The 14,128-nt window shown below is 39.8% G+C and overlaps 2 protein-coding genes across 3 annotated transcripts; both read left to right on the forward strand.

Moving 5' to 3' along the window:
- Positions 1-847: 847 nt before the first annotated feature.
- On the forward strand, positions 848-3,559 carry LOC112288440 (uncharacterized). Of its 2 annotated transcripts, none has more exons than XM_090254284.1 (5): positions 848-1,279; positions 1,718-1,769; positions 2,056-2,307; positions 2,598-2,734; positions 3,341-3,559. In XM_090254284.1, exons 1-3 carry the CDS (start codon positions 1,119-1,121, stop codon positions 2,263-2,265), a joined length of 423 nt encoding a protein of 140 aa, XP_090110410.1. In that variant the 5' UTR covers positions 848-1,118; the 3' UTR covers positions 2,266-2,307; positions 2,598-2,734; positions 3,341-3,559. The 2 variants fall into 2 exon arrangements, with proteins under 2 accessions (XP_090110410.1, XP_024388370.1); XM_024532602.3 differs by having other exon boundaries at positions 2,598-2,725.
- A 3,064-nt stretch (positions 3,560-6,623) lies between these two features.
- Positions 6,624-12,301, forward strand: LOC112289047 (CBS domain-containing protein CBSCBSPB3). The gene is made up of 14 exons (XM_024533975.3): positions 6,624-7,310; positions 8,260-8,425; positions 8,707-8,839; positions 9,082-9,252; positions 9,689-9,767; positions 9,892-10,008; positions 10,117-10,183; positions 10,349-10,454; positions 10,649-10,707; positions 11,005-11,105; positions 11,197-11,336; positions 11,510-11,595; positions 11,734-11,823; positions 12,004-12,301. The coding sequence occupies exons 1-14, from the start codon at positions 7,147-7,149 to the stop codon at positions 12,196-12,198; spliced, it is 1,674 nt and encodes a 557-aa protein (XP_024389743.1). The 5' UTR covers positions 6,624-7,146; the 3' UTR covers positions 12,199-12,301.
- Positions 12,302-14,128: the final 1,827 nt, after the last annotated feature.

Genomic DNA, 14,128 nt, shown 5'->3' on the forward strand with positions numbered 1-14,128 from the left:
GATTTTCCTATGTTCCTCCCCTCGGTTTCGTTTAACAACGCTGTGAGATCGATGTTGCCCCCACTCATTCCCTTCGAGCTTGGAATCGACTGAGCTTAGGTTCTTCTCCATTAGCAAATTGCAAGCAAGTCGGTTACGGTTCATCGTGTCGCCTCTGTGGAATGATCATTCCATCAGCTGGGTCATGTGGATCGCATGTCGATCTCGTCCTGCGACTGCTGGAGACATGGTACGAATTGGTCTTGTTGCAGGTGGAGTCTGAGCTTCCCGTGACGAGCAGGCTTGCGAAAGGACGAGGATGGAGTGCAGTTGGAAAACTTCCAGTTATAACTTCTCTATTTCTCCTTCGTTTCTGGATAAAATGAAGAAGAAAAATCTAGAAGTAATAACTAGAGTTTCTGCGTAGTTCACAAGAGACGTCTTCAATTTGGGAGTTTATTTTGTATTCTTTCTTACTTTGATTACAAGTTATTTATATATTGCAATTTTTATGAAGTTAAAACGTTTTCAGTGGGAGGATTTCAACAAGAACATGATTGTGTTTCTGAATACTTTTTGAGGTCTTACATTTTTATTTTTATTTTTGTGTGTATTCACTTTTTGTGGAATAGTTACTGGTGGCGAAATCATGAGATACAAATGTACGTGGATAGTTGTAGCAATACAAATACAGTGTACAAATGACAAGCTCCTTTCCATTCACCTGTCATCACCAAATTGTGTTGTGAAAGCGTGTTTTGTACAACAAGCAAAGAAACCAGCACTTAATATAGGATCCATCAATGTCCAAATTACTCATTCGTAAGTGAATGTTAAAGCGAGGAACAAGAACTCGAAAAAAGATAAAAAAGAAACGGACTCTCTGAGATGTATTCACTGCCGCTGTGATCACGCCACGCTTGAATCCAGTCTGGCGTGGAGTTACGAACGCACCATAAGAAGCAATGGTCATCAGCTCAACGATTCGATTGCTTCCTCACAGTCATGCCAGTCGATTCCCTGTCCAGATTCAACTCCATTGAGTTTCAAAAGAGGCTTGAGCCATTGCATTTGGGTAGGAGGGGATCGCTCAATATCGGTACAGGTTTGATTGTTTTGGGATTGGGTTGACAAGCGTAATGGCGAGGAACAGGTTCTCTAGTAATCGGCGCTCTCCAACGCTGCTGCGGCGGGAACGAGGAATGCAACCAAGAGCGTCGATAGATGGTGAGGAATGTAGCAGAATTGCTGGGGAGAAGGATCCAGCAGGCCACCGGCGTAATTCACCTTTCACAGCGAGGTTAATCTTCTTTTCGGCGCAGCTAATTTATCCTCCCCTCTTTCAGTTTTTGTTTCTCGAGGAGCAGGACGTTAATGTCGTGTTCGAGTAATTCTGTGGCTGTGCACATTGTGTGAATGGGTCGAGGGAGTTGTTCGCCACCTGTACCTAGTCACTTTATTCTGTGGTTTCAGTCCTACGATTCGGTGTTCGAGGTTTTTTTCTTGTGTTTCTTACTCCCCTTGATCCAGAAAATTGTTGTTGTTGTTGTTGTTGTTTTGTTTTTTTTTTTTTTTTTTTTCTTTCTTAGTATCAACTTTTTAGATACCTCGATCTTGAGGTTTCAGGTTTCCAAGTGTGGAATATACCATTTTGTGAAGTCCGTGGAGTACGCTTGTTTGTTTGTTTTTGTTTTTGTTTTTTTTTTTTTTTGACATATACACGCTGCACTGTTCTCAGGATGTCGAATTCAATTCAGTCCGGACCAGCGAAAGTCTCTGTTCAGAGAAAGGTTGTATTTACTGCTCTCATGCCCTCGTTTTCAAGTAACAGAGATGGTATCTGCACATATGATCAATCACCTCAGTTACGGCCTTACTAGCTGCCGACTGGCTCTGGTTACTTCAGCAAGCATTGCTCCAGATTGCGACTGATGTAACAACATCGTTCGGCAACGAAAGAAGCAAGTATCGAGGTCCTAGTAATGTTGTATAATCCTAACAAGGTTTATTAGTATGAACACACCTGCAGTTGTTGTTTCTGTTGAACGGTGGTTAGTCTCGTGCTTTGCGTGACAGAATGGAATCTTCGAGGTGAAAGGCGTTATGAGCATAGCCGTGGATCCTGATGTCACGTATGGCATACTAACCGATTACGAAAACAATCCGCGAGTCTTCAAAACCGTCACCAAAGTTGAGGTAGAGGACAAGGAAAATGTGAAGCTAGTGACACAGCATGCGAACTGGAACATCATGTTGTGGTCGGGCAAATTCACCATCAAATACTGAGGTTGAAGAGGACTGTAGCAAACGCTTAGTTACCTTCAAACTGTAAGCGAACCACAACCTGGAGTAAACCTTGTAAGAAAAGAAAAACTAACTGTTCTTGTCACTGATCACAATGAACAAGTGCTCTCATTAGTTATGCATTGAAGCGATTCTGAACCAGACTGTGTAAAGGGGGAAATGGGGGGTTTTTTTTTTTAATATTTTTTTTTATCACATCCATCACTTGCTTGTGACATCCAGTGCTGCGTGATGCTGAAGAGAAGACCCCTCTGATTTGGTTTTTTCTTCACTGATGTTCATGTTCTTCTTCATGCTGGGGTGACTATGTGCAGAAACGAACCGGGTTATTTGAAGCAGTTCAATGGCTACTGGAGCATCGAGCCATGGATGCAGGAGGCAAAGCAACTGGGTTCCAAAGTCTCCGTGGCTCAGGAAGTCCTGCCTTCCATTCTTCCACCAGGTCCTTTAGGTTAACACTCCCCCCTTTTTTTTTTGTTGATATTTGCGGACTTTTCCGTTCAGAAATGGTTTCAGAAAAAGAAAAAGAATGGGAGGATTGATGTGGACCATTTCCATCGTAATGGCTTTTGGGTTGGTTTCACATTTTTGGAGAATGTAATTGTGAATTATGGTAGAGGATTTCTAAAAACAATTCACATATATATACATTATGTATCACTATATAATAATCATTTTTAAGTGGAAGAGTCTAATCTAGCCCAACTATTTTTTATTTTTTATTTTATTTTATTTTTTTCCATAATATTTTTGTAGGAAAAAGTAAAGTAAAATAAAATAAAGTCTCAAGGCATAAATCTATTATTATTTATTATTATTATTATTATTATTCCTATTTCTCTCTTTTATTATGATATGTTCTTTAAAGAAATCCAAGATAATATTTTATTAAATCTTCTATTTCCTTTAATGTTTTTAGGGATATTTATTCTCTTTTATTTTTATATTGTGATATGTGTGTGTATATGTACTTAGTTCAATCATTACTTTTAGAAACATTTACACTAGAAACATTATTTTTAAAATTTTGTATTGATCTTAATTTTGATGCTATCAGGTGGATATGTCTCAAGAATTCTTGGTAATCAAATAAAATATGCTCTCCAAGACTTGGCAATGGCAGCTGAGCAATTTCAACATGCTCATGGAATATAATGCTTATTAATTTGTATTGTTTGATAGAAACTAAAGTAAAATCTTTACCGAAATTGGATGGAATTATTTTATTGTGATTAAAAATGATTATTATAAATGTAAAACATCACCATCAGCATCATTTCTGTATTGTAGAAACTATCAACTGCACTTCTTTTTGTGACTTAAAAGTTGATGGTCATTTTCCTAATATTATGTAGTTGTTTAATTTTAGTTTAATTGATTATTTTGAACTGAAAAAGAAAAGATCAAACCTTTTGTGTCCATTAAATAAATTCTTTACTTTTTTCGCTATTTTTTTAGAACAAAAAAAAAAGAAGATATGGACACATCGTGATGTCCTTGTACGTGTTAGTATGTAAAATTTATTTTTTCTCTATAAAATCTATAAGTTTAGTTTTATTTATTTATTTTTATTTTGTTAGATTATAAAACATAATTAAATTTTAAAAAGCTAAAATTTAAATGATGAGTTAATTATTTTAAAAATTAGTTAGTTTAAAATAATATATTATTAATATGAAATAAAAGTTAAAACAATTTATTTTGATCTAACAATAAAAATAGGAAATCACAAGGTAGACATCTCCCTTTCACTACATGAACACCCCATGCCACACATCAATTTAATGAACAAATAAAAGGAATGATTATTATTTAAAACTATATTAGAAGATTTTTGCATTATGTTTGTTATTTGAATTTTGATATAAAAAATCATTTTATTTATTTATTTATTTATTTATTCTTGAGCTTGTGTTCAATTACATGTTTATAGGTGTCAACATAGAAATTTCTTTTATAAAAAAACTATTAATATAATAAGATACTTAATATTACAATCATAAATAGAGTTAATATTATATGACAACTTATGTTTTATCTATCTCATTTTAAAATAAAATAGTTCTATATATATAAAAGTATATATATATTTTTTAAGAAGTATATATATATATATATATATATATATATATAAGTAAATAAGTAAATAAATAAATATATATAATCTAAAATTGCCTACAACTTTTTAAAAAAAATTCAGAAATAAATAATTTTTCTTATAAATAATTATTAAAATCTAAGTTGTTAAAAAATAATTTTTAAAATTAATTTCTTTTATTGTTTTAAGACTAGTTGTATATTATAAAGAATAGTAATATTATACACGATTCTATGAACCAATTTTGAAATTGGCACAGAGCTGCATTAGTTCCCCTTGCATTTACATGAGAAAATATTCGCAATTGTGGTGACAAATTACCACAACGCCTGCTATATTTTTAATGCTTGGTCTTTCATCACCAGTCATAGCCAACTCTAATCCACCATCTTTCATTTCATTCAAAACACGAGTTTGATTATTCTCAAATACTTCCATCTTGGCACATCAAGTGGCTATCCAATTGTCGGAATCACACTCGGCCAGACTATTTTCAGTGCGAAAGTTTGCACACATTTGAAAACCAGTATGCCCTCATTGCACAGTTTAAGCTGTTTTCCAGCTTTTTGTTTTTTGTTTGTTTTGTCTATATCTTCATATGTTTGGAGTGCCCCACACTCGCCAAGGCTGTATTGGTTGGTCCCATACACAGCAGAAGAAGAAGGCAGGAAATAGATTCAGCTTTGTTGTTGAAGAGGAGCTTGAGAAGTGGCTGCTGTTAAGCTGTGGGTTCATCAGAGTTTCCTACCAATTCAGGGAGCTGCGAATGGGAATGTTTCTGGCATGACACGAATGACTGCTGCAGTTATAAATTTGCCAGCTTATGGGCGTGCAGGCAGGCTATGCTGTCATTCATCCCTCATTGGGAGTATATCATGTGACACTCTTTAGAGACTAGAAGCTGGAGCAAGCTTCGACAAGAATTTTGCAGAATAAGCGTTTTTATCGACTAGGTAACTGCTGCGGGGTTTTCAATTCGAGACCTATGTGAGGGCGTTGTGGAGAAACGGAAGGCTGAAATTTGTCCTCCTTGTCCACATTCCAAAGGGGCGTGATCCTTCCTTGGCTTTTGGATACTGTTTGCATGAAGCTGAGTCTTCCTCCAATGGTCTGAATTCATGTATGTGGATCCTTTCCCGTTCTGATCCACATGGTGACAAGCTTCTAGCAGCGCCAACGATAATGGAAAACGACCAGATGAATGCCCAAATGATTTTAAACAGCTTAAATTAGAAATTCAGGGCCACGGAGCTGGGAGGCCACGATTCTCGCTGCTAGTCCTCTTATTCCATAGCAGCCTTGTGGACCAGCTCGCTCCACTTTGCTTTTTGACTTGCAGCGGCTTCCCTGCAGGTAGATCAACCTCAGGTTGGTGATAGCCTCGATAAATTCTCAGCTGTGAGATTGCCACCCTCGGTGCCTACATGCCTTTCAATCGGTCCCACGTGGAAAGTCACGCCCGCAGCGAAGTTCAACGATTCCTACTTTTGAAGCAATTTTAGTTCATTAGCATGTCCAGAAAACAGAACCCAACTCCTTGTTTCAACAATGTGAAGTTTCCAAACGAAGATAGCTTCTTACTTTGCTCTATCTTCTGCTTCCCTCAAGCTAGAATTCGCTCTAAAACATTACCCAGCAATTAAAAATATAGTTGTGAAACGTGATAGAAAACAACTGTAGTGTAAAACGCGCTTAAACAAATAAATCCTTGTAATTTCACTGTTAATGTTGTCAATTCCGACAAACCTGTGTTGAAATTAGCAAAAGAGATCGCTCCTCACTTTGTAGCAGGCTTAGCAAAAAATGACAAGCAATAGTTTGAATCAACGATAAAAAGTTTCTGCATTGTAACTCGCTGCCGACCCTACGTTCACATACCGACTCGGGAACGGGGAACACGATTTGAACGAACGGAACAAGTGCCACCACCGCCACCGGAAGCACGATCCCCGGCGTTGTCTGATGGATGTTCCCCAGGGGTGGATGGTCGTCGTTCTCCGACGTTCCCATGGAGTTCCCACGTCTCAATCTCGTGTGTGCGGGCCACAGCTAATTCGGCATTTCGCGGTAAAATAAGTTTTTGGGACGAATTTGGGATGAAATTCCGCCACCCGTGTATGTCGACGTCATCGCATGCATCGAATTGCGCCTTCGCTATGTGCGTGGTGCGCTTCCATGTCGTTGTTTGAACAATTGGGCATTAAATTTGGTGCGGATTTGAGTCCTCACGGCGCTTCTTGGCGACAGTTTCGTCAAAGGAGGAGGAGCCTGTTGAGTGCGCTGGTTGTTGTGCACGCCGCGATTGTTGTTGTTTTCGTGGAGCTGGGTTCTGTGTGTTTGAGTAGTCATAATTGGAACGAAGGATTTCGAGTGTGGAGTTTGGCATCCGGAGAATTGGGTTGCAGTCGTTGTTTTACAGCTTGGGCGTAGCGTGGTGGTGCTTTCGCAGTTTCTTTGCTGCTGCTGCTGCTGCAGCGAGAGTTTTTCTTTTTTTCTTTTCTCGTGGTACTTCCTTTCTTGTTGTGGATTTCGTGCATTGCGCGGAAAGGAGAAGGGGAACGATACGAGCTTTGATGGAGTACATTATGTTTTGATATTACTGTAATAAGCACGCGTTGGATAGGGTTCGTTGTGCAAGCAACTGTGGTACTGGGTAAGAAATTTGGGGCTGCTTGGACTTGGGAGCTTTAGCTGAGAATCAGAAGTGCAAACTGTTGAACGAAAGGGAAGAGACAGAGGAAGGTTGACGGCTGATTTTCAGCACAATGAGTACCCAGGATGGCTCACAAGGGGTAGAAGCGATAGATACAGCGAGGCGCTCATCGTCTTTGCAAAAAGCTGCTCCCTCGGCTTCAAATGGTGCTCTTCCCACCGAGCAAAACAAGTCTCCTCAAGACACTGGCTCAGTGGTTCGCCGCAAGTCCTTCAGGTAGACGTGCGTTTTTTGAAGCTTCTCTCCTCTGTTGGGCACTTAGAAATTGACAAGCGCTAACACTTCAGAAGCGTGCGCGCTCAAAGCACAAACGAGAATTCGTAGTATCCATTAACTGCAGATAGTGGTAAATTTCGTAAGACAACTCTGTTTGCGAGTTCGTGAGACCAAAAGCAATTTGAGAGAGCGCTCACCATCTTCTCTATCTCGTCTATTACAATTTGTGGTAGTGTATTGAGGGTCGAATTTTATGGAATGCTATCTTATCCGTCGTGGGTTTCTATTTTCTTGTCGTCGAGGTGCGCTCCCGTTCTCTTTTTATTTGTGGTATAAATCATTCATATCCGCTCTGGCTGCTGTACATTGAACTCTGTCTTTTAATATGTAATCGGTTTTCCATGACGTTAATCCTGAATTTCTTACTCAATTTCATGCGCATTCTAGAGGACGTATCTTTCCGTCTCATGTTTCTAAAAATGCGATGCTTTCTTCGCACGGATGCCGCGCGGGTTGCTTCTTCTATTGTTATCCACCGGTATTTGTTTTAGTCCTGCCATTTTTAAGTGTATTAATTACCTGTTTATTTAGTAGACCCATTTAAGTGATCGAAGAGTCCCAAGGCGCAAAATTCATTAATGTGATAAATTCTGTATACTCTTGGTGCAAATATACGATAATTTTCATGGATTTTAAATTGAAAGATATTCTCAAATGGTTAATTCAAATTCATGATTTTCTTTCTAATCTAACTCGTTCAACGGTGCTTCCAATGATTCTTAAACCAGTTGGAATGTACCAACGTATAAATGTACATTTGATTTACCTTCATTTCGGTCTCTGGGTTCTTCATAAGCAGTTCACTTTGGAACTTGCTGTGCATCATGAAATTAGGAATTTGGATTGACCTGAAGGAAGGGTTCTTATGGCATCTCTCATGTTGTACCAGGCCTCAAGGAGAACGAACAGTGAAACGTTTACGGCTGTCGAAGGCTCTTACCATTCCTGATGGCACTACTGTGGCCGATGCGTGTCGTCGAATGGCCACCCGACGGGTGACTGCTGCATTGCTCACCGATTCTAATGCTCTACTTTGTGGCATCATTACGGACCAGGTGAAGTTTATCAAAGTATTTATTTGTTTTCTGAAGTTTTCTTCTGCAGTCAGGTTGCGATAAGCATTACGGTGTGCGTCGGAACTTTTTCTCCTTTCGAAATTTTGTGAATCAATGTAGTGGATTGCTGCTGTTGTCGTTATTTCATTGCATGGAGATAATATAGAGTTGCGGACATTCCCTTTCTACTTTTTCTCTGCTTTTTTACTATCACCAACATTATTCGTGATTGAATTGGGGGCTAAATACTTGAAATGAAAGTAAAAAAATGGGGTTTGCAGGACATTTCAACCCGAGTCATTGCCGAAGGACTAAAACCTGAAGAGATATCAGTTTCAAAGGTGATGACAAGGAATCCTGTTTTTGTAATGGGTGACACACTAGCAGTTGAAGCTCTCCAGACGATGGTGCAAGGTGCAACAAATTTTACGAGCTTTTAGTGTAGAATTAGCATCTTTTGGAACCTCTGTTTTTTACTTGCATCTTGTTGGTAGGTGTATTGTGTAGGCAGCGATGGCTCCTGTGTTTCTTTTATCAGTTGATCTTTGTTGTGGAATTCGGAATGTACTTTGTGCTGATCAGGTTAGTGGTGTTGTTTTGAACACGTAGATCTGTTAACAAAGGTTCTGATGGTGGTTGTTGTGGAGCACTCACAGGAAAATTTAGACACTTACCTGTAGTGGAGGACGGGGAAGTGATAGCACTATTGGACATAACAAAGTGTCTTTATGATGCGATTGCTCGCGTGGAGGGGGCCGCGGAGAAGGGTAATGCTATCGCAGCTGCTATAGAGTCTGTTGAGCGTGAGTGGAGCGTCAAGGGCTCTGGTGCGTACAGAACTTGCTATCTCGTGTTGAAAGTAACATGACATGAATATTTAACCCGAGTTTTATTCCCAAGCTTCTACATAGCTGAGTTGCATGTCCCCTATAAGTTCATGCGTACATTGAGGCTAGATGGTTACATCGACGTTCTGACCGTACAAGAAGCATGAAGCTCATGTCTTTTTGAGCAATACAGATGTCAACATGGAGTGTTGAAATTTCATTAAAAACTCGAAGAAGGATATTTGGGAATTAAGTAATAGTTTACTAAAAAAATGGCATAATTGGTACCAAGTAAAAGATTTCTTGTTACTGGTTTTCAGGTCGAGGCTATAGTCGCGGAGTGTTTTATTCTCATGTTTGACGATGATATGAATTATTACTGTATCCTTGTTTCCGGCGTATGACTGACGTGGTACGTGACCACTGATTGGGACAGATAAATCTAATTTCGTTGAGAACTTGCGGGATCGAATGTTTAAGCCTACTTTGAGATCTTTGATTGCGGAAGGAACAAAGTAAGTTTCAGTGGAGCCAGCGATTCTATGTATTGCATTAATGGAGTTGGATTTATTGAGGAAAACGGTGATGTGTCTTATCTCAAATGTAGGGGTCCTCTCTCTGGTTATATTCTTTTTGCAGAGTGGCCACGTGTTCATCATCTGAAACAGTCACAACCGCAACAAAGAAAATGAGAGACCTACGGATGAGCTCAGTCATTGTCACTTCATCAAGCAGAAAACCGAGAGGAATCCTCACGTAAGATCTTCTCACATCCTTTGCACCGTCTTAATGAGTAGTCATTATTTTCCATTAAAAATAGTCAGTCTCTTACTTTCTGCTGCCTTGTGGAATAAATGTTTTCAGGTCAAAGGACGTTTTAATGAAGGTTATTGCTCAAGGTTTACCGCCCGAATCAACCACTCTGGATAAGGTGTGATCTTTTAGACGATTTCTATCATGGTTGAGACTCCAACCACTGCCTAGTGCCCTTAATGAGATGTTCGAGACAGTTCTTGTTGTCTTTGCTATTTTATGAAGAAAGAGCTCAGTTGAAATTTAAACATACTATCATGTATTGTCTGATTGGCGTGGGTAGGTGATGACGCCTAATCCTGAGTGTGCTGGTTTGGACACAACTCTGGTGGATGCCCTACATGCAATGCATGATAGGAAATTTCTCCATCTTCCTGTCACAGATAGCGGTAAGTGCGACTACTTTCGTTTGTTTGTGTTGCAATGTTGTTGAGAGTGTACAAGTTGTAGGTAAGATCGGGATAGATTTATCTGACGTCACAATTAGCTCCCTTTTAAAAGCAATTCATGAACACCTGGTTTTTTCAAAGTGATTTTCATAACCTACATACTAAATGTTTAGTGCCTGGGGAATCCTGTGTAGATGGGTCCGTGGTAGCTTGTGTGGATGTCTTACACCTCACACATGGAGCTGTAGCAACTGTAAGTGCTTGTCTCGTCTCGATTCTCTTTCAATTTCAAGAAAGTTCAATTTAACAACTTAAAGAACCACGGACTTGACTTCTTATCAATTTTACATCGCAAACTCAAGAAAGAAGGCTCCATTCTTCAGAGAGCGGCTCTGGCGTGATTGTTGCAGTCGAAAGTACAATTTACTGTATATATTTGAGTGAAAGTACCAATTCGATGACGTATCTGAACAATTATTATCTGTAAATATAACAAAATAGATACATTGGGTCTTTGTAAAGCTCTGAATGATATTAATACTGTTCCTAGGTTGGAGGTGGTGGTGTGGCCCAAGCCATGGCGACAACCATGTTACAGACGTTCTGGGACTCTGCTATGGAACCAGCGGAAGATGAATCAGATTCTCCCAGGTAAGGCTATGCGTGCTTGGACTCAGTTTCATGTTACTGATGATGGTCTCAAATCGGATCGTTATTGTGACACTAATGCTCTTCATTGCAGTGACAATTCTGCACGACGATCTGATGCCATTTTGGAAAGACCGCCCAGCTATCCATCGTTTGGACCTGGAAATACTTTTTCTTTCAAACTGAAATTATCTGCTTATGATGGGAAGCCTCACCATTATCGGTTTAATTGTGGTAAGTCTCAACCTGCCCACAATTTGATTACGATTGATTTTGAGGGTTATTCTCAGCATTGTGGTGCTGGTTCCGAAATAGCTGGGCCTGTTCTTTGAATGCCTCACAAGACTGCAGGGGGTCATTACTTCTCTCTTTGGAAACTCATTTTGGGCTCTAAATTTGAAATTCAGGTTCTGAGAGTTTAACGGAGCTCATGTCTACGATTGCTCAACGTGTTGGTGATGATATTGATCTAACTCATCTTCCTCGACTTATGGTATGTTCAAGTTTGACTTTGATGTTGAGGTTGATTTTGATTCATAGTCGGAACAGCGAGATCTAATGTTTATCGAATTATTTTAGCCCTATTGAAGGCAATGGTTCGTGGTCGTGTTCGTGGAATGTGTTGTGGCAGTATATTGACGATGAAGGTGATAAAGTGTTACTTGCCACTGACTCTGATGTTGTGGCTGCTGTTAATGTCGCTCGGATCAGTGGCTGGAAGGTGAGTTAATAGTTCATTTCCTGACACGTCGTTGCGAACAGTTGTGTAGAAACCATCGAACTTATTCTTAGCTGAACCTCCCTTTCTGTGGCACACAGTTATTGATTGGTAGGTATACACCGTTGGGATCCAGTTTGTGCTGGAAATCAAATATGTTTCTAATGGAAGTTCGGTGTTTAGGCTTTGACACTTCATTTGGAAGAATCACAAGAACCTCGAAGTATGAAGGCCTTTTCTTCGAATAAACTTTCTGTAGCTGTTGACGATTCCGACGGTTGGTCTACCATACATACTGCACTTATCACTTGTACAGTAGCAGCTGTTGCATTTAGCGTTGTGTTCTGTTTCCGGCGTTTCAATACTTTAGGTACCTAATACATACAGCAACTTACGATGTCTTAACAACATCCATCAATGAAAAGTTTTAAATAATAGATGTGTGCATCAAAAGGTGCGCATTTGTATTGGATTATAAGGATATGTGGGACTGTTGTAGGTGAAAAGCACAATTTTTGATCGGGAAAAACCTAGTTCTTCGTGATTGAACTTTGACCCTATTATCATCTTTTATCCCAAGCGGCTCTGCCACTTGTGGTTATCTCAACAGTACTTAGCATAACACATAGGGGAATCATGTGTTCACTGTTCTTGTGCATGTAGCAACTGTTTCTTTTGTCCTCAAATCCAATTTTCTTTCTTTTTTGCTAAACAGGTTTCATGCGTCGCCATAGAGGCGGGAGTATGAACCATGTTAGCACAGCATATGTCACCAGTAAAAAAAATCATAAGTAATTCAGCTCACTGGGACGAATTCAAGTCCAATCAGCCAAGTAGTAAGATGCCTCGTTCTGTGAAAAGAACAAAAAATAAATATATATATATATATATATATATATATTTGTGCATATATTAGTTTGCATATCCATGTCTAGCCAAACATCTTAACAGAACAGATGTAAATGGCAAATGTAGCTTCACCAACAAAACCCTATTCTTACGAAATTGTTCAGTTAATTTAGTAATCTCCACGCTGAAGCAATAGCAAATGTTGAACATACGGCTAATTTAAAACTATATCATCATTCTTAGGGGGTCCATGCCGTGCAAAAACTCCACACTTGAATTTTCAACACTAAATTTTCAACATATCCATCAACTGCTTGCCTCGACAGCGAGGCCCCTCCAACATCACGGCTGTGCTCCCCCCCGACCTTGTGATGATCTCTGTCCACTCTCGTGCCACCCCATCAGACAGCATGTGCATCAGCTCGTGAGAGAGAAGCTCCTTGAACAGTAATGGATATACCAAGGAGCAGACAGGTTGTAAGGAGGTGGGCAAAAGGCCGATAACCTGGTGGTGCTGAGCACTTGCAGTGCACAAGCTTACAAGCATGGCGTGCAATCGCAGAGACTAATCCCAATGTGTTTTTCCTGGCTTCCAGGGTGTGAGCTTGAACTGCAACATACGGAGGAAAGTGCCCAGCACAGAGCTCGAAGCTTGAACAATGGAGTGTCAAATCTGAAGTCTTCTTTAACCAGCTTTGACCCCACAGAAGATAGATGCCCATCAGGCTTGCAGCTGGCTTGCTCCATGTCCCTGATCACGAGCTCTGCTACGTATATTTGCCTGGTTTGGCTTCACGCTTCTTCCATCCTCAAGATTTCTGAGTCTTGGTGGGATCCTGTTTTGCATGTTATTGTGGAGCCATGCTGCTTTTGCGTGATTATGTGCTCGGAAGTTGCTGATATTGGTGTGTGAGCTGTGGCTGCATTTGCTCACTCATGTCTATCGCAGTGTCGTGGTAATATAAATTCATACCTAAAGCTGAAATAATAGCTTCTTCAAAAACAGTAGACGGAGTACCACATGAAGATGATTAATGGAACTTGATCAACACTGATAATCCAATGTTTTCATTGACAAACCCCATATTTCTTAAGAGATTAGAGATGCATCGATGCAATATCAAAGCTTCATGAGGCATTGCAGATGCATTTGACGGTCTTCAATCAAGCTGCAGTGCTTTTGAAGCACCAGTCATTCTGTGCTGGGAGCAATCGTCAATAGAATCTATGGTCGAAAAATATTGTGTACCGAAGTCTACTGGTTTCACTGTCTATTAAGATGAGCTGCTCTGATTCAGTAGGTTAATTGCTCCAAGATATAGCTAGAAGATACCTCGAAGCTTGAGCTATCTAGGTTTTGTCTTCAGCTCCAGTGTTGATGACTATGGCTTTGCTGCTGGTTAGTCGACTTGCCTAACCTACTACCCATGCGTGTCTGGGAAGCCTGTCAAGTCAGCAC

Source organism: Physcomitrium patens, chromosome 11, assembly GCF_059467195.1.
Source record: "Physcomitrium patens ecotype Gransden chromosome 11, ASM5946719v1, whole genome shotgun sequence".
Classification (NCBI taxonomy): Eukaryota; Viridiplantae; Streptophyta; class Bryopsida; order Funariales; family Funariaceae; genus Physcomitrium; species Physcomitrium patens.